General features: G+C 42.8%; 2 protein-coding genes across 2 annotated transcripts; one reads left to right on the forward strand and one right to left on the reverse strand.

Moving 5' to 3' along the window:
• Positions 1-788: 788 nt before the first annotated feature.
• si:ch211-222n4.2 (uncharacterized protein LOC101885505 homolog) lies at positions 789-6,653 on the forward strand. Its single transcript, XM_063209992.1, has 6 exons — positions 789-2,098; positions 2,418-2,529; positions 3,939-4,200; positions 4,895-4,995; positions 5,091-5,147; positions 5,818-6,653. Exons 1-6 carry the CDS (start codon positions 2,071-2,073, stop codon positions 6,014-6,016), a joined length of 759 nt encoding a protein of 252 aa, XP_063066062.1. The 5' UTR covers positions 789-2,070; the 3' UTR covers positions 6,017-6,653.
• A 77-nt stretch (positions 6,654-6,730) lies between these two features.
• On the reverse strand, positions 6,731-23,134 carry med15 (mediator complex subunit 15). The gene is made up of 18 exons (XM_063209991.1): positions 23,000-23,134; positions 22,143-22,230; positions 21,990-22,041; positions 21,857-21,880; positions 21,373-21,522; positions 20,440-20,738; positions 19,732-20,112; positions 17,769-17,837; positions 16,557-16,661; positions 13,756-13,877; positions 13,223-13,356; positions 12,257-12,391; positions 11,683-11,746; positions 10,324-10,390; positions 9,719-9,879; positions 8,642-8,808; positions 8,361-8,459; positions 6,731-7,970 (listed from the first exon to the last, which is right to left on the reverse strand). The coding sequence occupies exons 1-18, from the start codon at positions 23,065-23,067 to the stop codon at positions 7,834-7,836; spliced, it is 2,322 nt and encodes a 773-aa protein (XP_063066061.1). The 5' UTR covers positions 23,068-23,134; the 3' UTR covers positions 6,731-7,833.
• Positions 23,135-24,742: the final 1,608 nt, after the last annotated feature.

Here is a 24,742-nt window from a genome sequence, read left to right on the forward strand (position 1 = left end):
TATTTCCAGAATTCATGCTGCCCATTCACTAATGTTACCTTTTTCATGAATACTTACCACCAGCATCAAATTCTAAGTATTCATTATGACTGGGAAAATTGCACTTTTCATACATGAAAAGGGGGATCTACTCCATGGACCGCCATTTTGAATGTCCAAAAATAGCCATTTGTAGCTGCAAAAATTACTGTACTTGGACCATACTAGAAAATATTTGTTTATTACTTAGTAAACTTTCATGTAAAGATCAAATTTGGCAATAGGCAGCCCAGTTTCAATGAGCAGCATAGTTGCAGTACCTTTTTTGACCATTTCCTGCACAGTGTCCCTTTAATTTTATATGTCAATATTGTGTCAATTCACCCAGCAGCCATAGCCACTATACAGTATGTGGCCATGGTGCTCTAATAACTTGGACGTGCGCGCCATCTGCTGGTCGCCCTGTGGTCCTCTCTGGTGCAGGTTGTCATGTCCTATCCTCAGGAAGACTGGCTGTAGTTCACCTGCCAATGAGTAACGTCAAGTTCTAGATTAAAAGTATATCTGCTTATTCTGGGTGTAAATAATGGGGATAATAGGCTTAAATGCATGTCCAGGGGATAGACTGCGATAAAGCTTTTTTTTGTTGAGAGCCACTTACAGTCAATTTGTATAGCCTACGCAAAGTGCGCGTTTGTTTTTGTCTATTGAGCAGTAACAACGATCCAGTTACCTAAATAAACAATGGATGAATGTGTGGACAATGAATGAAAACAATAACGTGGCGGCGGGGTTCACATTGAGGCATGGTCAGCTTGAATGTCAGCCGCCTTGGCAACATCAGAAACTCCCATTGTTGACTTTTCAACTGAACCCACCCAAGGTGACTTGGTAAAATGTAGCCTCTCCCCATGCATGTTGATTGACAAGTCAGACACTTTACTCTGACAAGACGTTTTGGATGCATGCATGGAAAAGACTTGTTCAAGTGATATTTCTGTAACGTGGTATTATTGACCATGATACTCATATGAAGTAGGTGCTTACCGACAGGGAAAGTTCTCTCGAGTGGAGTTCGAGAAATGCGTGCCAAGGTGGGCTTGGAGATGCTACAGCCGGGACCACTGCCCTAGTCACGGGACTGGGCGCGCCGTGCGCTAGAGTTACCATCATCACCCCCAACAGGTCTCAAGGGCAGGTGCCAATTTATATAGCAAAGATTCGGTACTTCAGTCGGATGGATCATTCTCGACTCACGGAAATGAAAGCGGCATCTCTGGAAAGGGACATTCAGTTCTTACATCAACAACATAGGCACACCCTCGACGATCTGCATGTCGAAATTGATAACCTTAAACGTCAAAACAAAGGTACGACACTTTCAATGATTTGTCAAGAAGCGATATGGTGGGCGTAAAGTGAGGAGAAAAAGAACTTAGTTGACTTGCCATGGAAGACGACGATTAAGGCGCGTGCGTCTTTGAAGTCGGTCACGCGCGCTCTCAGCAGCAGCTAGCCATTTAACTGTAATTTGGTGTAAGTGAAAGTTTTGCAATTGATTCATCAACTACTGCTTTAAGTGATTATAAGTAACTGTAAGTAATCTCAATTCCTCTTACATTCTTAATGGCGGTTCCCAATGTCCAATGTGAAGTGAGGATGAGATGGACGTTGATTGAAGTGACACTTTATATTGGCCGGTCAGGAAGGGTTGCCTGGTGACGAGCACTTGTGCTGAAGGAAAGAAACGACGGATGAATGCCGCCAATTGTGTCTCGAGGCCCCCATGTAAAGCACAGTGGGTGGCAAAACTGTGTATCACTTTACAGGACTGACCAGCGCTCCCTCAGTGTAGCGTCTGCTTTCAGATCCATCAGGAGATTTTTTCAATCCAGTTTAAAAGAAGCAAAAGGATTATCTTCCTCTTCCTGATGAAGCATTAATAGGCATACACGACACCGTTGTTCAGCAAGAGTGCTTTTACAAGAGATTAAATGCTGCGTTGCGGTTTTATATACAGCCACAATGAGATAGGCCCCTATCATCTCCCCTGTTACTAACGGCGACCTAGAACTGCACTTCAAGCTGACCATGGAGCCATTGAAGTCATGCAGAAAAGGTAAGTGATGACGCATTCCCCTTGTCAGACTATTATTCCCGGCATTTTAATCGCTGTCTCAGACAGTAGCCTACAGAAGCCTATTTACAGCTCGTCATGAAGAATAATTCATAGCCTATAACTGAGTTGAAGGTCAGTGGAGCGGCCACTTCAACGTGTAGTTCATTGGCACCTTTTACAGTATGTCTCTGTGACATTAGGGGTATGAATTTAATTTTCATTAACTACATAATAATTGACATCCGTTCCAAATTGTAGGCTAGTACTGAACATCTCAGTAATCATAATAATGGGATAGTGTTGGTGATTCCATCCACAGGCTCAAGCTACAGAACTCCAAGGCCTCAGCCAGAGGGCCAGAGATTCCTGCCAGAGAGGGGAGTCATTCTGGAGCATGATCCCAATGTTCCGCAGGACAAGATGGGTCTAAGGTAACAGTATGGAACATGTGTTCACTGCAGACGTGTGAACTGTAGCTTATACGCCCAGTGTTTCACTAATTATTTCCATGGCTCACCTGGTGCAGGTCGGCTCTAAAAGCTACAATACTATTCCCCTATTTGTGGCATTCACCTACTTGATCAGCTGAATACAATGAACACAGGTCTTTAGGAGAGAACCGAGCAGAACAGAATGCATTATATTGTCACTATTCACGAGTACATTTAAATACATCAAAAGCAATACAAAAATACATACTGCCAGGTTGGACGATATTTCTAAGTTTTGGGAAAATCTGGAGCCAGACCCCATGATGAAATAGTCTGACTTTGACCATGAGTTCAGTAGCCTCTTTGTGCAGATGGTCCCGTTCACTCATTGCTGAAAAAAGTCAACTACATCATAACAACACTGCTATGATGACATTACCGAGAGCTTTAAGTAACAGAGTAAGACTTGGTAGTTACAACTTTGGTGCCAGTAAAGTTGTAACATAGGCTCTGCACAAAGGGGTTAATCACATGTAACACTCTGCTGCAGACGCATCTGTTGTTATCCAAGTGTACCAAAAGCAGGGTTTAAATTTGGCCAAAGCCCTTCAAAGCGTCTGCCTCCTCACCTTGAAATCCATCCGGCCGGACCTGGGCCGCCTCTCCTAGAGTATTTATAGCAATACAATGGCGTGAGATATTGATCATTGTGAGTAAGGTAGGCCTACGGCTCCCACTCCTTACAGAAGCCAGTTTCACCACAAGACAGGGATAAAACTACAAGGACGGTGCCATATAGTACAAAATACCACAAGATTGCATCATATAAGGCATTGCAATATACACACACCTTATCTGAAAACAAATTATACAGTTTTTTGAACTATAGTGGTGTGCTCCCTAATTTCATTAAGTCATATTTTAAACATGAAAACGTGCACCAACTGAAGCATGAACTGAACAGTCTGAGTGTATGCAGACAAAATGTTAGGTCTAATAAGAACGCAACGTTTCGACCGTCAGGTCTTCATCAGCAGTTTGCCTGATGAAGACCTGAGGGTCAAAACGTTGCGCTCTTATTATTAAATTCACCACAGAAGTCAAGCAGTGCTGCAGACTTGATTTACTCTACTTGGATTTAAATCCTGCTCAGTGTCTTGTATCCTCCACTACGTAGGGTATATGTATAAGGTTTTTTTTTATTCAGACATCAGGCGGTACAACCACACCTAATGACAATTACTTAATAACGGGTAATTAATGTACTGCAATGAACATGCTTCTTAGATAATACACTAAAAACAAAAAAATATCATTTAATCCATACACTAGTAGTGGCATTAGCTGTGTTTGCACCACCCCTGATGTGTGCTACTACTAAAACTCCATCATCCTTTCCTTACTCTTAGTGGTCCACCAGGGAATCCAGTTGGTCCCAGTGCCGCAAGTGCTGCTGAAGGCCCCAGCCTATCCAAGCAGCAGCAGCAGCAGCAGCAGCCACAGCAGCAGGGCAGTGGGTCTCAGCAGCAGCTGATGGGGGGGCTGATCACCTCGCTGCAGCCCCTGATGATCCACTGCAGCCCCCAGCAGCCGCCTCGGCCCCCCACCCTGCAGGAGTGCGAGGTCATCATACGCCAGCTGTACAACGCCAACAGTCTGCAGTCCCAGGAGGTCGGTGCACTCACTGTCACACTGCTGAAAACACATACCGGTAACCTGGCTCTCGACAGACATTATTCTAACATTATACCCCTGACCTGGGCTACCTTGAGTCATCTGGGCTCAGCATAGTTCAAAATTTGTTGCGCAATTTGTAATTGTAGTGCATATTTACATGAAAGGTCAGATCAAAATTTCATGTTGAATATTCCCTTGTCAGTGGGTGTGAGCTTTTTTTTATTATAGTCTTCTCAAAAATCCCCAGTCTCGCATCTGAATTAATTGGAAAATACACTCAATGCCTCAACTGTCTATAATTACACTTGCAAGGATGATTCTCCTCCGCCCTGACTTTAATTCCATCAACTTTGTGGAACTGCTGCACAATTTGCTGTGTGCATTTTTGAACGAGCACTGTGCAAAACGTATATTCAAATACTACATTTCTTAGTTATTACTGGTAGTTTTCTCTCAAATGTGTTCTAGAATGCACAGGACTCTTTAGTCCGAGATGGTGGGAAGGCAGACACTAGAACATCTGTGCCTTAGTAGTTTTAATCAAAGATTCTAGAGCACCATACACTCTTAGATCTAGAATCTTTGGATTTTAATGTTGCCTTCACTCAGCACTTCCACAGCACAGCTCGTTTTACTGCACGCTCGTAACCCTGTTGTTCACGTTCTTTGGTCTGCGGCCCATCCTTAGATTATGCACATCAAAGCTGTACTGAGGGATATCATCTTCAGTAAGAAGATCTCGCCAGAGAATTACATCATAACCAAGGCCTACCTGGGCAGTGGCGACAGGTATCGTAGCCTAACCACCAACAGCAGTTTCATTACGCTATTCTGTTGTTTCTTTATGAAACGGGCAGGACTCATTTCAACATCTCTTTCAACAGAGCGGTGGACACATCAAGGTTTCCAAATCTACCTCTGCGTCAACTACCAAAGAGAATGTAAGCAATATGTACTACTGACGCTGTATTTTTCCATTGTGTCTAGAATGCCTTGTGCGGATTTTCCAAAGAAACGACTGTTTCATGTAAATGTCATCGTTCGACATAAGACAAAAATGATCCAGCCAGGTTAAGAGGGTCAAAGACGTCCAAAAAGGAACTGTCATTCAGTGTAACAAATACCTTCTGCTGACTGTAACTGTAAGAAACATGTCTCTTTTTATTTTATTTTTTTCCCAGTGAATTCATGAAAGCCTCGGCTGTCATCCATTCACTTGAAACAATTTAAAAATCATGTTTTTTTACAGTCAGCAGAAGGTATCCGTTACACTGAATGACAGTTCCTTTTTGGACGTCTTTGACCCAAGACCACTATATACGGTTCTGCCAGTATAGAGTGATAAGCTGCACAGTAGCTGTAATACCAGCCACAACCAGGTCACACACATTAGAGAAGCAAGCAGTGTACACAACTTCTACACAAGCGTGTACACACAATCAGTGGACACAACATCTTTTGACATTGAAACAGCTGAAGAGCTGAAACAAGTTTGATATTATCTATGTGTAATATGAATGTTGTACCAGCACACACAGTCTCACCCACTCTCATTCTCTGTCTCTCTCACACACGCACACCCTCACTCTCTCTCTCTCACATGCTGGGTAGAGTTTCCCAGGTGAGCCTGGCGAAGAGGGTGATCCTGCCCGCCCTGAGGCAGAGCCAGGGCATGAGCATTGCAGAGCGGCAGCGGCGCGTGCAGGCCACCAGGGCCCATCTAAAGAGGAGCGTCCTCCATAAAGATACCACCCAGAGACAGCCACCTGCGCCTTCAAAGCACCTCTACCACAACTTCAACACTGGCTAAACTCAATAGGCCAACTAGGGGTATCTGGTTCAGTAGTAACATTGACATTGACACAAGTTAACATTGATATAGTGGCAAATCATCTAATATAGTGTGTCTCAACGGGGGCATTCAGTACAGCCCCCCCAGGGAGAGTTGAGAAGGAATCAACTGAGTGGGGGCTGGGCTTATGGGTTACCATTGGAGGGCATTAGTCTATTTTATTTTTCAATACTAAGGGGGGCATTGGCAGGCCTATGATGAGGACAAGGGGGCATTGGGAGGCTTATGATGAGGTCAAGGGGGTGTTTGTTCAAAAAAGGTAGAGAACCACTGATCTAAGAGATAAGCCTGGAGACCTAATTTTCTTAAGTAAATTACACACGTGGGCCACCTACTAGCATGTTTACCACTCTGTGTAGGTTAACATGTTCAGCCACCAGGGCCCATCGGAAGACCATGAGACCACAAGAAAGCACCCAGAAGACACCCACGCCTTCTAAACACTCCTATCACAACTTCAACTCTTGCATTCACCTCATTTCTGAACCGCTTCATCTGTAAATTATTTATTAATCGCGTTTAAGAATTTTGACATTTCAATTATTTATAAATGATACTATTTTCAGTATTCATCATGGTATTCATCATATTAAAATTAATTTATTGCTATTAAAATAACTGTAACCTGTAATGTGATGAACGTGAATAAAGAAGAGAAAAAACAACAACAGCTGTTTAACATAAGCATATTTATTTGCTCAAATAAAAAAAACAGGAAACAAATAAAATATTTTTACACTCTAAACTTTACACAGCAAAAATGGAAGAAAAGAATAATGCACATGTTTCTTATAACTCACAATCCCCTTGTGAATTTCATCTCCAGGTGAATTTCATCTCTCATCTTTCCTATAGGACTGAATAGACAGGGGCAGCTCGTTGTTTATCATCAGTTAGTTAGACCAAGACGATGTGTGTCATAGTTCAGTGTGTTCCCAGTGACACCAAATCCTTGCCAAAAGTGGTATGTGATGCTAAAAAGGTATGCTTGTTCATGATCGGAGACTGAAGCATTTAAGATGAACCAAACTTTGAGTTATTGATGGCACATCTTAAAAGAGATATTTGATTGTTATCCTTGTTATCTTGACGAGATAGGCTTGAGTCAGATTTCAGTGTGATCAGAGTGAAATCAAATCCTATTCCTTAGCAAAGACTAGAACTGAGGCCCAATGTGAAAAAGTAGAACTTTTCTTACAGCCAATGTCAGACAGACAGTGAGTCCTTCCAGATAAGCTTAGCCTTGACATATTGATGGAACGTCTGAGATATTTCACAGGGGAAACTTCTTCCACTTCCACAGCACAGTGTAGATAAGGATTAAGTGATCTTGATGCATCATTATACTGTAATTGATCATAAAATACTGTGAGATGTTTAATGGATGTAGGGCTGCAATGGATGAATGATGTCACTTTCCCGCAGCCACCTGGGGACGTGCTGAGGTGTATGAAGTAGAAGTACTATTAGAAGTACTATTAGAGATGCAGTTACAACATTAGTAGTACGATATTACCAGTTTGCAACTATAATAGCATGCTAGTAATGTTGTAATTACATCTTGTGACAGTATGGTGAATTCAGGTAAATTGGGCCACATAGGGCCATTCGCTTATACTGTATGCAAAAAAAAAGTGGCCCAATTGACCTGAATTCATCATACTTGTACTTTATACACCTCTGGGGTCAGGTGTTGGGGCTTTCTACAGTGCAGAGACACATGCCTAGCCCGTCTGCAGGTGTGTGTCCGGCCGCGTTGGGGTTTGTGGTGTTTCTCAGGCCACAGTTAGACAGGCCTGCCGCACGCTCTGTGCCCACGTGTTGAGCACCTCCGTCACTGAGTGTTTGTCTGGGAGCTGCAGGAGTTTGGAGGTCATGTGCTTGTGGACCTTCTGCAGGAAGTTGTTGGCTCCTGGAAAACAGCACAACAGAAAACAAAACAAACAAGAAGTAAGTGTGAAGAACCTTTCCCATAATGCAGTAATTTCAGGATTTTTTTAGTTTTTGACCATTTAAGGAGTGATCCACGTGGCCTAGCACACTTAATTAATAACAATGCAGTCTGGTTCTAGCCTTTTGTAAATGAGTGGTAAATGTTAAGTTAATATTTTACTTTTGATAAAATCTTGAACATACTACTAGTAGATATATTATGAAGCCTTAATAAAAAAGTGTGTAAATAATAAAAACATTTATTCATCATTAGTTTACAACGATTATTTACTACGTCTTTATAATGCTTTTTTTTTACATCCATTATTATTAAGTGTTAACGAAAGTAACACATCAAGAAAGCGCTTACCATACTGATTTGTGTCCTCTGCCCAGTGTGGGCTCTGATCGGGGTAATCTGCTGGGATGCTGAGCTGCAGTGGGGGTACACTTGGGAGGTTCTTGTCATCTAGGATCACCACAATTTCAAACAGGACATTATTAGCACTTGACTTTATTAGAAAGAAGACTGGTATGACAGAAATACACTACACACACAAAAGAGGAAACATTTGTGAATGGGAAACATGAAATCTGGAAATAAACTACTAAAACGATTACAGAGTGCACCTTTAGACGTAGTAAACTCACCTAGTTTGCAGACCAGATGCACAGTGCCGTTGTTGCTGCAGAAGGCCGGGTCGAGGTTGACCAGGAATTTGGAGTTGAGGCGAGCCACCTCGCCCTGCAGGATGTTGGGAATGGTCTGGCGCTCGTCATCCTCATACTTCCGCTTCCGCGAGGAGATCGCAGGCCCCCTACAAGGGAAAGAGAGGTGGTCTTAATATAAACAAACTTTTAAGAGGTGAATACAGTAAAGTTGTGATAGGCCACCGCTCATCTGTTTATAAGGTGCAGGATTCGGTAGAAATTTCTGTATAAAAAGGAGACAATCCGCGCACTTCAGGTCTTCTTTTGTGCAAAGAAGCTTTACTTGACTTGCAAGTTTTCGGTCCTTACCAACCTTTCTTAAGGACTGAAAGCTTGCAAGTCAAGTAAAGCTTCTTTGCACAAAAAAAGACCTGAAGTAAGAGGTGAATACAAAAAATGTAGAGCGTGTTGAAAAAAGTAAATGGACTGCATTTATATAGCGCTTTTACACTATTTCGAGCACTCAAAGCGCTTTATATGTATGCCTCATATTTACCTACCTCACATTCACACACTGGTGGCCAAGCTTCCACACAAGGTACCACCAGGAGTCAAGTCAAGTGTACTTTATTGTCAAAAATCTATGTAACAGGGTTAGCACAGAAGTTTGAAATTGTGTTTGACCAGTCTCCAATGAAGCAATTAGGGGTTAAGTATCTTGCTGAAGGACACCTTGATGGCGGTCAGGAGTAGTGGGGCTTGAACCTGGAACCTTCATCGCCGCAACATGACATGTCAGATGTTCAAAAAGGCAGGGCTGAACCAAAAAAAGCCTGGGTACTTTTGTACAGCCCTCTCTGAATTGTGGGCCAGTCTATAAGAAAACCATCAACACTGGCTCCAAAGGACGGGTCTGCCCACCGGGAAATGTCCTGTATGCCAGATTGCCAGCCCAGGCCAGGCCAAAGGTGAGTTACATTGTCTCAACACATTCATTTTACATTTTTATTAAAATGAGAGGGAAGAGGTAGCAGTACTTTTTTCCCCAACCATGCGACTGAGATCAACAGTACGTACGTGATTGGTGGCCCATGGATTGCGGTCATGGCTGGGGCGAAGGTGCGATACAGGGAGTGGTTGAAGACGGGGGAGCGGATGTTGGCAAGGACGGCGTCGAGTAGGGGTTGGCAGATGTACTGCTTTTTGGTGCTGGGTACTGGAGGAGGGGGAGGTGTAGGCTGCAAAATAAAGACACACAAAAGAAGAAGGTCATCAGCAGATCAGTCAAACAGTCTCCTACCAACAGGCAGACCAACTTGTCTGATAGACACAGTAGTGTAGTGCATACAACAGAAATCCACACTCTTTTTCTAGTATGAAGTCCGTGTACTTCTCGTTCTCATACAATATTATATTGCATATACACTTTGTTTATGAGGTCCAGTATGCAGCAGAATGGTTGCCTGGTTAACACTAGACATAATCACAAGTGAGATTTTTCAGATCGAAATGATTGTGTAGAACTAAAGGCAGTATGGGAATTCCCAGGCTAGCAGAATGGAGTACCAGCACTTCTCTATTTTAGCCTTGAGAGTACATGGACTTTTTAATGGTGTACCAATGTATAATACTGCATTTTAACTTTATTGTCTTTTAAGGAAAGTACAGACACTTCTCCTTACCACAGCCATGTCATTCTTCAGCTTCTCCAGGGCTATCTCACACTTCTGTAACGTCTTCAGTGGACACCTGGAAAAAAATAAGTGCAAAGTAAACCCACTAAAGAAAAGCACTACTCTATTTTTATTGACACAAATGTAGCCAAGAAGTTGTTGCACTAATTCAGGGGTGTAAAAAGTACAAGTAAAAGTAAATTCATGGTGTAAGTATAACACTAGCATGTGATATTACATAGCTGTTACACCATTTACTCCATTTAACCCATTGTGTCCTGGAAGCACAGATACGCTGCATTCAGGATTTTGAGATTTGAGTTATTAAAAATGTGGGTAAGTTAGAGCTGAATGAACACATTCTTAGGCATAACGAGGGTCCTAGCTTTTAAATGTAACTCATATAATGTTTGTATGTGCTTCGGAGGCTGAGATATGTAGGATTTAATAGGCAGAAAGCACCCTTTCCCAAAAAGGGCTTAGGACAAAATGGGTTAATTGTACCAAATGAGGAGCCCTATCTCTGTCATTTCGTGAAGTATTCACGAAAAAAATAACTAATTTTCGTGGTGCATTCACGTTATTGCCCGTTTTTCGTGGTTGGGCAACGAAACGCTGCCTATTCATTTGAATTGCCCCACTGCTGCTATGGTTATCCAAGCGTCTGCATGGGCGGGGAGGGGGTGCTGACAGAACACTGCTGATACACTCGGGACTCACTAATTCGACGAGCTTTCGGTACTTACGCCGAATGTCATACGACCCTAAACCTAAACCTAACCCTAATCTTAACCCTAACCTTAACCCTTACCCTAAACCTAACCCTAAATTGCTTGTTTGAAATGTTTGATTACCATGTGACGGTACCGAAAGGGCGTCAAACTAGTGGGTCGCTAGGCAGCAGTCGGGCAATTCAAATGAATAGGCAGCGTTTTGTTGCCCAACCACGAAAAACGGGCAATAACGTGAATGCACCACGAAAATTAAAGTTATTTTTTTCGTGAATACTTCACGAAATGAAAGAGATACGGTTGAAATGAGACTGTGTTGTTACTGAAAAACACTAAAAAGCTAACAAGATCCAAGCAATGCTGAGTCAGCTGATCACAAGACAAGTTCAAAGGTCTACTGGTAACTCAGATAAGTTACCTGTGTTGGAAGGAAACCATGTTTCTTTTTTTAATTCTTACTTTTGACACATCTGCACTAATTGTCCTGGTTCAAGCGCCAGTTGTAAATAACATACTCCTTGTGTCCTTCTAGCGAAAGGGCACACACAGAGGCTCCTCAAACAGTGCAGGTTCAAGCATTTGTGTGCGAGAAAACTGCTCAAATTTAACAGTGTAAATAACTTGACAGCAGTTTCACCTGGTGTTGGGGTCTGTCAGGATGTTCAGCAGACTCTTCATCTTGCTCAGGTCCTTCTTACGGTCTGTGGAGACAGGACACAAGCAACGTCACTCACTACACCATTTACAAACACTGCACTCAATTAGTACTAGAATTGAAAATATGAAATATTACAGTATACGTATTAAACATAATTAGACGGTAAATCTAAAAGCACCCAAGCGATAGGATAAGTTCTATGTATGTCTGCTGTTGCCCAGTCTTGCACTTTATATGTCTGTATGGGTATTGTATGGGTATTGTATAGGTACTCTAGGTGGAATGTATGCTTACTCTCTATGTCTAATTGTCTATGTCTAATTGTCTATGTCCACACCTAAATTCTATGTCTATGTCTGCATGGGAAGTAAGAAACGTCATTTCAAATTGTTTGTATGACCAGCAGTACATGTAAAGAAATTGACAATAACGCCGACTTGACTTGACTTGATATTTAGCACACAACATCAACTTGAGGAGGAAAATGTTTGGGCAGGGTTGACTGAACCTATTTTTTTTCCATGGGCCCCCACAATTGTCACTCTGGACTCACCTTCATTCTTGTCGATCTTGTTGATCATTCTGCGTAGTGGCTCGATGTATTTGGAGAGCTGCTTGAGTTTGTCCATGTACAGCTGGTCCTCCGTCTGGTTGGCCCCCGCCGGACTCATGACGGAGTTGGGGTTACCTGGAATGGTCAACGATGATTTATGGATTGTTGACAGTTATTTACCAGTTCAGCAGCTATAGCTATATCATGGCCAATACAGATAAAAAAATATTCATATGACAGTTACAAAACCCACAACCATATAAATAAATTGATTAAATAAGCTTTTTTAACATCAATATTTTGTACATACTAAAAAGTTGCTGCTTTGCCGAGTTGCTGCCTTTTCATTCTCAGTGCAGAGCAAGCTAAAATCTGCTTAATAGATGCTTAAAAGGGGTACCCCAAATGATCAACAACTCAATGAACTTTATTGAACAGGAACAACAACAGGCTTCAGACAACAATCCTGCTAAACCGTGCTCTGATGAAGGCCAGATGCTTAAAACCGGATGGTATCTTAAAGTCTGTATTCCCCAATGTAAAATAGAAGGTTTTCAAATAACTCTACTGCCTTGACTCAGGGGCGAGAGCTTTGGATTCAGTTAATCAGTGTATGAATAGCAAGATGCACCCCTTCTACCTGAAGAACAGACCATTTTTCCTTTTGCCATTGAACCTCCTGCTCTTTTTGTGGAAAAAACAGTATTTAACATAGTTAAGCAATATATTAATCTAACTATTGTTGCGATATTTGTACTGATGTTACACCTAGCCCTGACAGCTTGGCGAAGCTTCACGTATTCAAGCCTGGCCATTGTCTCCAGTCCTGCAGGTGGAGCTGTGGGCTGACTCGAACAGGAAACATCTGTAGGCTAATGGGTTGGGCTATTAAAGAGGCACCTCTGTTCTGTGTTATTGTTACTGTTTGTCAAGAAATTCTCTGAATTCTCTCTAGTGTTCCCTTACCTGGGGTGTTGAGGGTCGGGGATGGCACTTGGCCGGGGTATCCTTGAGGCGTTCTGCCGGGCACGGGGCTTTGGGAGGGCTGTGGAGAGGGGCTGGGCTGGAAACCACCGGGAGACGGCGTTGGACCTTGGCTACTGCAAGGGGGAAAACAAGATTGAATGAAAGAGGATGAGGTTTTTCATTTATTCATTCATTTTACTATTTGCATACAATCTTTTTCTCCTTCAGTCCTGTGCGATTTTGGAGGTGGCATTTGCCATTTCACCAAGTTAAATACTATAGTTTCCTTGAAAGGTTCTTCAATTAACCCACTAAGGCACAGCCCCGGTTATAAATTTGCTGTCACCAGAATGGCCATGACCAAGTTGTACTGTATTACTAAAAGGCCCAGTGTAATGTCGTATTGGTGTAGTGCTATGATTGTCAAGTTTTTCCAAAGACTATTACAGCATTCCACCGGTGGAACGGCGTGCATTATGGGGCTGCAACATGTTGTCATTTATTCATTCAATTCATCCATCCATCCATCGTACCTGACAGAGTTGGGCTGTGATGTGGGGGGCTGTGGCGAGGGCTGGGGCTGAGGGGGTGGTGGCATGGGCTGTGGCGTCGGCACCTGCACCGGGGACGCTGCTGACATCATCTGCGGCTGGGCCTATGGTGGCGTTGGAGAGGACAAGGCCGTTAAGAAATGACTGCTCAACTGCTCAAATGTTAGGTCCAATTGGAATGGACAAAGACGGTGCAGTGCGCTACAGCTGGCGTGTATGACAGGGTTCTAACACAATATGACACGAATAAGACAAGTCAAGGAATCTGAGATGTACTTAGTGCTATGGATAGCAAACACAAGCGATATGGAGTGCTGCCTTGGGCAACGGAAAATGTGCTAAAGGGCACTTCAGCCCCTGGATTGCCCCTGGATACAAGTGACTTATAAGACATGAGTAAAGGGCCCACTAGGACCTTATTACGATTAGATCAATAATGGTGCCTAATTGTCAGTGAACAAGAATTTTGGGCGGAATTCTCCCGTCTCCACTTAAGTCGGTTTTACGCACGCACATTTTACGCGGTCTTATCTTGCGCGTATTCTCCCCTCTGGAACGTCGCCACACCCCTCGCGCTTAACTCAGAAAAACAGTGCGTAGCCCAACATAGGCGTGATATATGCTAAATGGGGGGATGAGTCTCCGCCAAGTTCATCAGTTGTGGCTACAAAGAAACTATGGAGCATGGATTTTCAGAGCAACCATGTGAAAACCTCGGCAGTCCATTGAGATCCAACACTGAACTTTAACTTTGAATTTAAAACCACGTGCCAGAAGTCCTCGTGCAAAAGCATCTCAACATCTAACCTCAGCTCATTTTCACAATCACAAGGCGAGTAGTGGAGGTGAGATAATGAGATGGAAACGCAATGTGTACCTTTGGCGGGAACTCAGCTGAGCGTTTTGGTGCGCAACAGGTTGATTGAAATAATAAACATGATTAAACAGTTTGGCGTGTTGCCTGGACAATTCCGGAAATCAAAAAGTGATTTAAAATGCTGATCATTCCCACAGTTAAACAAACACATAGTATTTGCTGACTTTTAAAAGTGTTTCTTCGCTTCTCTGTACAGCAACGTGACATTAAAATAATTGGAAATATGTGGATCTCAGCTGTCCGTGTGCATACACTTAGGCTACATGCATGCTGAAGAATGAACAAGGAAATCGATCGTCATGAAAAAACGGAGACTTTATATTCTGTCGCAGACATGGGAATTAATTGGACATGGACATGCAATGCCAAGCCAGGACTTAAACGTGCAGCTGATGGGGTGTAATAGAGACCAGAAGCGAAATGCCAAAGACATGCTCTGATATGTAGGCCTACCTTTTTACGTTTAGCTGTAATGACAGTCAGGAAATATTTTCTGCCTTACAAAAACAGATAGGACAACCTGTAGCCTACCTCAGTATGTGGTGGTTTTGTATGTCGGGCATAAGTTCAGAAAGTTTAATAGGTTACATGCACATATGCACGAGTTCCAATAAATCACAAAAGTGGAGGAGTTGCAATAAAAACCCTTTACTTAACGTCGTGGCTACAACATAGTAAAAATGGTGAAGGTTGTTTTTGAATAGGCATACTTTGGGTGGCTGTTAGGACGACTGGAACAGCGGTCTTTAGTCTGACGTGCCTTGTCAATTTAGCCTACTTGTGCATGGTGCAACGAGGTGTTTTTGGTTTTGGTTACCGTCCGTGGAGACAACATGATGATCCTCATACTGATTAATTAATTACCTGCTTTTGTTTGTAAGTTCACCGATATGAGAACATGCTCTGGGCAGCTGGTCATATTTTGTCACAATTAATGTAGGATGTTTATGTAGTGGAACTGTGAATGAATTTCGATTTGAACTCACGCTGACGGTAAGGAACATCAACAAAGCATACCGTGTAACATGTTCAAAATGCGAGCCAAGCGAGCATCAAATGCAATATTACATTTTACCTCATAGTGGCGCTTGACCTTACTACAGCCCTTTGATGCGCGTAAAGGCAAACGCGCGTAAGTGCACGGGAGAATACGCTTAGGATTCATTTACATGCGAAACTCCCTGATTTTGGCCTGGCCCCACCCAAAGTGCGCAACTGGTAAAATCGTGCGTAAACCCCGCTTAATCACAGACTTGAGTAACCGCGGAGGCGATATTGCGCGCTTTTTATTACTTAAGCGGGTGGGAGAATTCCGCCCTAAGTCAATACATGCCTAACAAATGATTTACTTTACTTAACACCTATACAGACAGTTTGGCATGTATTAGAGGCCAACACGTGAACTTTATAATAAAGTGTTATGGCTCGTTCTTCTGTAGCCGGTAAAGTCAAGTTAGTTCTCACAACATCCGCTGTGAATAGCTTCTATTGCAACAGTTGGGGGCAATACAAATGTCTGAGAACATGAATCTTTAATAAACTCACACTACACCGCACTACGTACTCCGAGTTTGTGTTTTGGGACCCCAATATGATTAGCCGTTCTATTGCACTTTCTTGAGGCGGAGGTTGGGATTTTTTTGAGTCCTGACCACAAAAGAATGAGCCAATACCATGTAATGCAATATTGAAGTATTTTTTGAGGGGGGGCTTCGCAGCCTTTATTCGTTTTTATGAGCTAGGACAGTGAAGATGGTGCCAAGAAGCGAGTTGGGAGAGAGAGATGGGGAAGGGTCAGCACAGGACCCGAGCCAGAGTCAAACTCGGGTCGGCCGGGTAGCAGAAGAGTACCCCACAGTTAGTGCCACGGTAGGGCCATGAAATGTAACGTAATGTAATGAGGTACCTGTGGCATCTGCTGAGCTGCTATCTGTGCGGCTGCCGCCGGGGGGATGGCGGGAGCAGGGGCCCGGGGCATCCTCTGCATCTGCATCCCACCACGCGGCATCATCTAACCATGGATGGAGGACAACAGGGGGGCACACACACACCAAAGGCAGTGTCACAAGGCAAATCAAACACAGCAGAAATGAGAAAATGTTCTCATTCGCACATTAACACACACACGCACACAAACACACACACACACAAACAAACAGCTCTGCTGAAATATCACTGCAGACTAATATCCAGCCTGTATACAGAAAACACACTTGGAGAAATGGCATCAAAAGCAAGAAAAAACATATACATGTTTTAGTCCTTTAAGAAACTTGTGAAAATTTGATACAGTGTACAAATGAGAGAAAAAAGTAAGGCGGTTCTCAAAGTTGTTTACGGGTGTCTGTGTAGGCCCTGCTATTCTCAGTTTCGTTCTGACTTAACTGGTGTGCACAGCGACTGAGTGCCTTTTATTTTCTCAGTAGCAACATTACAGTGACAGTAGGGTGTAATGATTAGGTTCTTATGAGTAAGGCCTGTCATGATAGGAATTTCAAGGGAACTGTATCAAATCAACTAGTCCTTTAAAAGCCAGTGACAGGACTTGCAAATGCAAAAAAATTCATTATTATCTCCCATGCAAGGCTGCGTAGTGCAATACCATGCATGACGCCAGCAATGCTCAAATTTACACATATAGCCAGAAAAAACATTGCAGCGTTTCCCAACTTGTTAGGTACAGTACATCTTCCAGGTGTTGGGACTACGGTTGCGACGTACATTCCAAAATGGCTCTTCACTTATTTGCATGACGTTTGTTTTTAAGCTTTCCATCGCGTACGAATGGACGTTTTGTGAATACAAACCTACAGACCATGCCTTCATGCTTCAGATCAAATTATATCGTGAAATTGTTTACATTGGAATTTTGAAGTGCATCCCTGAGTGTCTTGAAGCCAGGGTTTTTTTCACCATCAGAAAGAGAAGAACGGACATCCTCACCCATCCACACCAAGACCAACTGTGGAATTGCACTTTAAGCCACAAGATCCATTGAAGTACACAGAAACCAATGACTGATCGACTGCAATGCTTTGGGCATCCATTATCTTTCTATTGTGGTGTGTGGGTGTGTGTGTGTGTACATTGACCAATGTATTGGCCCATAGGGTCTTACCTGACCAGCTAGCTGTGCCTGCGCTTGAGCTTGCTGGACTTGCTGTGCCTGGGCCAATGCTCTGGCTTGCTGAAGTTCAAAAACAGACATGCAGACAACACAGTCACACAGTCTCACACACACACACACACACACACACACACACACACACACACACACACACACACACACACACACACACACACACACACACACACACACACACACACACACACACACACACACACACACACACACACACACACACACAGGAGCGCACGCACGCACACACACACAAAAGGAGGGTGTAAGCAGCCAAGTGTAAGCAGCCAAGTTTACTTTCCAGGTCATGGTAAAACCGGTGGTTTAGTGGTGAAAAAAGACTTCCTGGAAAACACTTGAGTTTGTAATGACGGTGTAAATTCATGCATACTACAGGTTGTTAACACCCGCCTGTAGTTTTATGTGGTTCAGTCACACAAATAATGTCTATATTTATATATGAACAGCTATGTAGGAGAATTTTCTTGGTACTCACCTAAACATGAATACCAAGAAACTACAGTAGGTTCATACTGTACAATATGCCGTTACTAGGTAAACACCAAATGGAACACATACAGTGTAAGGCACCTGGATCAAAGAAAAGTCAGGTAAAATGTGTATTTAAAAAATCACGTCTTAACCCTACAACACCACACAGAAGCAAACTAAGAAAAGGGATGGCAAAAGCATGCATACGAAGCTTCTTATAGCTATTTTCTCTGTTGAGAGAGACCCAGGCCCGGTTTCGAGTTGAAACCCAGGCCCACGAGGTACCTAAGGTGTGCTCTGACCGAAGCAGTTTCCCATTGGAAACCAACTAAGTTGCTAACTCAGAAACAATTTTGTCAAGAAATGCACTCCTTACTTGTCCATCCTCTACTAACAAGGCCAAAGCACTACAACATTCCCTGTTAACATGCCTGAAGCACACTACGATATTTAAAATGCAAGCAATGGGCGGTCGTCTACTACAAAGCACAAAGCACTCTAAGATGTTTACAACCCCTATTATCGGTCAGTACATCCGACTATTCCAGTGTCCGGCAGCCTGGATTCAGAAGCTACAGTCCATTGTCACAAACTCCAAAGGCCCCTTTCTTGCCTGTCCAAATGACCCTTTTTTGCATGCATACGGAAACTTACAACCCCCGTTTTTTTTTAAATGGTAGTTGTTTTTCCCGCTTCACTTCAAAAATGGAACTTGTCGAACACCACAGTGAAAAAGACTAATAAGGCAATTGGACGTGTAAAGCCAGGTCATTTAGAGTATGTGGCACTGGAATGCACTTTCTGAATCCAGATTGCCAGTCACTGTCCATCCTCTACTAACAAGCAGAATGCACTAGTGATGGTCAAGATGGCAGACTAAACCAGTGATGGGCAGCTTGGATTCTGGAGTTATAATCCAGTGCTACATATTCCAAAATGGTGTGGCTTCACCAGTTGAGAGAAAGCAACTGGACAGGTTAAAAAAAATGGTCATTTGGAAAATATGGTGCTGGATTTTAGTTTCTTAATGCAGGACAGGTAAAATGGAGAGGCAAACCATGTCACATGGAATATGTGACGCTGCATTATGTCATTCTGAAAGCAGATTGCCAATCACGCTCCATCCTCGACTAAGAAGCTTGAAGCACTCTATGGTGTTTACAACCCTAGTGAGGCACTCCGTCATACTCCTCCATCCTCTACCAACAAGCACAAAGCGCTTTCTAATGTCTACAGAGAAGATACTCACATCAGACTACGCCATTCTCTCCTAAAATGCATGAAGCAATTTATAATGTTTACAATGCACATGATGGGCAGTATATCAGACTATCCAAGCCTCTAATAACAAGTTTAAAACCCTAGCAATGATCAGTGCATAACCGTTAGACTATTACCAACTATTACATTACATTATATTACTAACAAGCTCAAAGCACTCTAGTTTTACCTGCAGCCTAAGCTGCTGCTGCTGCTGTTGCTGCTGCTGCTGCTGCAGGCTGAGCGTGTTGATAGGCTGGTGCTGCCCGGGGGGCATCTGGCCTGGCAGAGACTGGGACACCATGGGCTGCTGCTGGGAGTGGGGGGGCATTTGGGTTGGCTGGGGCTGCGGGAGCTGAGCTTGCTGCTGCTGCTGCTGTTGTTGTTGCTGTTGCTGCTGCTGCTGTTGTACCATCTGCTGTATGGACTGGGCCTGAGCTTGGGCTGCCTGGGCCTGGGCTGCCTGAGCCTGGGCTTGGGCTTGCGCTTGGGCTTGAGCCTGTGCCTGGGCCTGCGCCTGGGCCAAGTGGATCTGGAGCTGCTGCTGCTGGAGCCTGGACTGCGACTGCAACTGCAACAGAAAAACGAGATAGTAATGAATTAAAAAATGTTGCCCTTCGAGCCATCAGAAATGCACAAACTTGTAATTGTGTATATGTGTATATTGTATATGGATGTCTGAGGATGTTTATGTGTCCATGTGTGTAAATGGTGTCTACATGTATTGTAAATGAGATGTGTAGCACAAAGATCTAGGTAATGCCGAACCGGATAGAACTGACTGTCTGGTGGGAAAACAAATATATAAAATATCCCTATGGGACAATAAAGAATCTAATCTAATCTGAATTTGCTCCAAAATGGAGGGCCCTCATTTGCCCTCCCCCGATTGTCTTGCCTGGTTTTGCTGTTGCTGCTGCTGGGTCTGTGCCTGCTGCTGCTGGTTTTGATGCTGCTGGAGCTGGTGGTGCTGCTGCTGTTGCTGCTGTTGCTGCTGCTGCTGCTGTTGTTGTTGTTGCAGCTGCTGCAGCTTGAGTTGCTGTTGAACCTGGAACTGCTGCTGCTGCTGCTGCTGTTGCTGTTGCTGCTGCTGCGCTGCCTGGAACTGCTGGAACTGGATGGCCTGCTGCTGTTGCTGCTGTTGTTGCTGCTGAACGGCCATCTGCTGCTGCATCTGCTGGAGCTGCGCAGGCCCTCCTAGTGCCGTAACGCCGGGGACACATGGAGGCCAAACACACGAAGCAAACAAGAGGCAAAAGTCAGTGTTCCATGGGGGGGCATTGATAAGATTACAAGAGAATGGAGGGAGTGTGAGAAGCAGAGAGTGGGCATGACAGAGGGCAGAGGTGGGAAGGGGCAGGGTGGTACAAACTAAGCATACAGAAACTGTGCAATTTTTACATTTGTACATTTGAGTTGGACAAAATGCAATGCAATATTTCTTGTAGAAAACACACATGTGGACCTTCCCTCCATGAATCCAAGTGTGCAGTTTTTCATAATATCAACAGAAAGTGTGCCTAGACAGTGTAGCCATATATGATTGTGACACGACAGCTGTGGGAAATTACGGTAACAATGAATTTCACGGTGTCTTTTTCAGTGTAACTACATGTGCCAACATGTAATACTATAACATGTACTTACAATGTGTATGTGCACACACATAAACCTAACTCCGAGGTACAAGTACGTAATGTTACATGTCATTGCATGCTTTATTACACTGTACCTAACTCATGCAGCAGGAACAGCAAAATTAAGCGCAAACGATATTACACATCTTCAAACTCAAATAATAACATCAATAATAAAGATAGCACAATCTTACGGGGCTGTTGGTTTCCTGCTTGCATGGCATGCTGGCCCATCTGCATCTGACCCATCGCCCCCATCTGCCCCATAGGGGCTCCTGGTGGCCTGGGACCCATGCCAATACCTGGGCCCCCACCGGTAAGGGTCTGAAGAGCATTCATGGGGTCTGAAGGGAAACACATAAAGAGAAATAAATAAATACAAATCACACACCGGCAGAGTATTCCAAGAACCTGTCTCAGTAGTAAACAAGGGAATTTAAGCCTTGAGCCAGTGATAAATCATCCAATAGAAGAGCTTAGAGACGAGTCTCCCTTTTTTCAACTAATTGACACCTGCGGGCTATCTATTACGAGGTATAGGCTACTTAACTTAGCCAGGTTAACTTTGCCAGGTTAAAGACTTAACCATTTTCTTGGAATACTCCCCAGTTGTATGTTAAGCACCAGCATTGCCAAGCTCAATTCCAGAAACTCAATTGGAGAAAGCTTTTCTCTTACCTGGGCCACCTTGTTGCTTCTTATCTACAATTAAAAAAAGAAAGACAAAACATATACAGACATGGGTTTCTAAATCATCTTAAAATCTTAACTACATGGCAATTATTGCACGAGATTTGGAGAAAATACTTACGAAAGTCCCGAAAGTGGATTATGAGTCTTGCTACTAGTGACAAATACTCCTCCTGTTTACAAACAAAAAACAAATTGAATACTGTTGTTACAAAATCCATTATTTCACTGCAAATGCACTGATGCATGTAGAGAAGTATACGTTTCCACTCACTCTTGTTTTTGCCTTCATGTACACATGATTCTCCATTTCTTGGCTGCTCTTGGCATGCGGGGTCCCAGCTTTTCGCATAGCATCCTCACTGCAAACATCACAAAAATAATGCAGAGGTTACACTGGGATTTACAGTTTTGTCAATGCTACTTTAGAGATGGCGATGGCTATGTGGAGTCAATGATAATATATCCGTACAGCCTTATATTAGTTTCTTCACAAAAACTTTACGACTGATCCATACTGACACATCTGTAAGTACAGACAACACACCCCAGACCGCCACTGTGGAACTCCCTTTCATACGTATGTAGCTTTGTTAGGGATGCAGGTAGCACGGAAACTGCCCCCCGAAACCGCTTATGTCGCAATGGCGACCTCTTGGGTTAACGAGACTGTTAATTATTTGCCGTTTTCAACAATCGTGAGGAAGCATAACGTTTACCACGACAGAACAGACCACAAACAAGACTGCGCAGCAAACTAGCTGGCTAGTTAGCTTTGCTAGCGATAGCTCGTTGATCGGTTACAGCCGTTTACTGACACGACTTCTGACTAAACTTTAAACATTGGACACTGAAAACCCGGGGGAAAATGTATACATGTGGATGCAATGAGCATCATTCATGAGACTCCACAGTACCCACAGGCACAACAGTAACCAAACTACCGGTATACCTTCTACGTGTCAACGAACCCGTTGTCGATACCTGCCCCGACATTTGAACCGGGGATCTCCAATAGGCCTGAAGTTGTCTGGGCTGCGATTTGGTAAACTGCCTCTCAAACATACCTGTACTGCGGTTAGCTTCCAGTCAGTCTACATGCTGTCAAATTCAGAAGTTAAAACAACTTACATTTGAGCGACAACTTTCTGGCGGAATCCTTGACTCCTCCAATCACTGTCTGGTCCTGGAACATCCATGCCTGATAAAGAATTATGAACCCGTGCAAACAACTGGCTAGCACGAGCAGCTCAACTAGCACATGAATGTCTGTATTTTGACTGACGTCAGAGGGAACTTCCGGTACGAAGATACATTGTAATCATTGGTTGTCTTCTCTCATTCATTGTCGCATAAAAATACATTGTAGCACAATGTGCATTCTAATTGTAGTCTCTTGTACATTGCATAACAATGAATTGACACAAGTAGATACATCTATTAGCCTACTCAGTTTAGAGAAAAGACTGTGTTTAAGGTAGCAATTATTATTATTATTACATTATGATTATGATGATTATGATGATATTATGATTATAATATTATTATTATTATTATTATTATTATTATTATTTATTTGTTCTTATTCTTTTATTCTTCTTCTTCTTCTTATTCTTCTTCTTCTTATTATTATTATTATCATAACTTACAGGACTCTGTTCATACAGTTATTTGGGTCTAGTTTTTCTTTTCTTTTTACGTTCAGAGGTCCCTCCAGTTCCTCCTTACAATGCTCATTGGAGCATCAGTGGTTAGGTTTTGTTGATTAAACAGAACAGGAACAAAGTAAACGTCTAGTTCAAGTAGCCTATTTGACAGCTCTAACAGAGTGACACCTCTGAGAAGCTTCCTTCCGCCTTGCTCGGAATTGCCTTCACAGATCAATCTGTTTCCTGCTCGAACTAGAAATTACTCAGCACCTAAGGAGACTGGTTTCAACCCATTGCCAATTACACTTGGTTACTGCAGCAGCAAATTCATAGTTACTGCAGTCGAATGCCATGTAGACAGAATGGAGAGAGAAATGTCCATAATACAGTAGGCTATATTTTAATAAAGCAATTTTACAAAATACTTTGTAGACTGAGTCCATTGATTTTGGTGCAACAACATCAAATCAGATGGCAACTGCCTGGCAAGGTTTAGCAAGTGAGACACTGAGATGGATGCAGATATATTAACATTCAAGACAGAAATGCAGTGATGAGGTGAATGGGCACTGTGCCAAGCCCTTCATAGGGCATTGTAAGCACGTCTAATCTCAAAGGAGAAGTAGTTCAATGAAGGTCTTTGTCAATGTTCAACTGCCTCTTTCACAGAGATGTAGACCTATAAGTAGAAGTACTGTTACTGATGTAATTCAAACACTAACTAGTGCAAATATAATATCGAACTACTACTCTTTCAGGGCTTACATGAGTGGTCATTCAGAATCCTCAAATTCATTTCCTCTTGGCAATTTACAAGGAATTTATGATTTTTAAGTAAATACAGGCTATCCTGGTTGTTAAGCTACAATGTGATGTGATTCACTGTACACAATTCTGTAGGCTATGAAAGGCTGTGTAAGTTATGAATTGACCTATAATTGTTCAGAACCATGTTTTTTTTTGTCTGAAATTGGTCTGATATGATATGACAATGATCTTGACAATGACCTTATCTGAATCTGTTTTTATTATTTATTTATTTTTTATTATTATTTTTAGATTTGGTATGTACTAACATGTGCACTTTATACATCACATTCTGCCTGACACAATGAAAACATAAAAAAAGACCAGGTTTCCTCAAAGAAGATATTGATGAGCTATCGATGCAGACCACACAGGCAACTAATGTAATACTAATAACCTAGTTACAGTATATTTGGAA

The sequence above is a fragment of the Engraulis encrasicolus genome, chromosome 11, assembly GCF_034702125.1.
Source record: "Engraulis encrasicolus isolate BLACKSEA-1 chromosome 11, IST_EnEncr_1.0, whole genome shotgun sequence".
Lineage (NCBI taxonomy): Eukaryota > Metazoa > Chordata > Actinopteri > Clupeiformes > Engraulidae > Engraulis > Engraulis encrasicolus.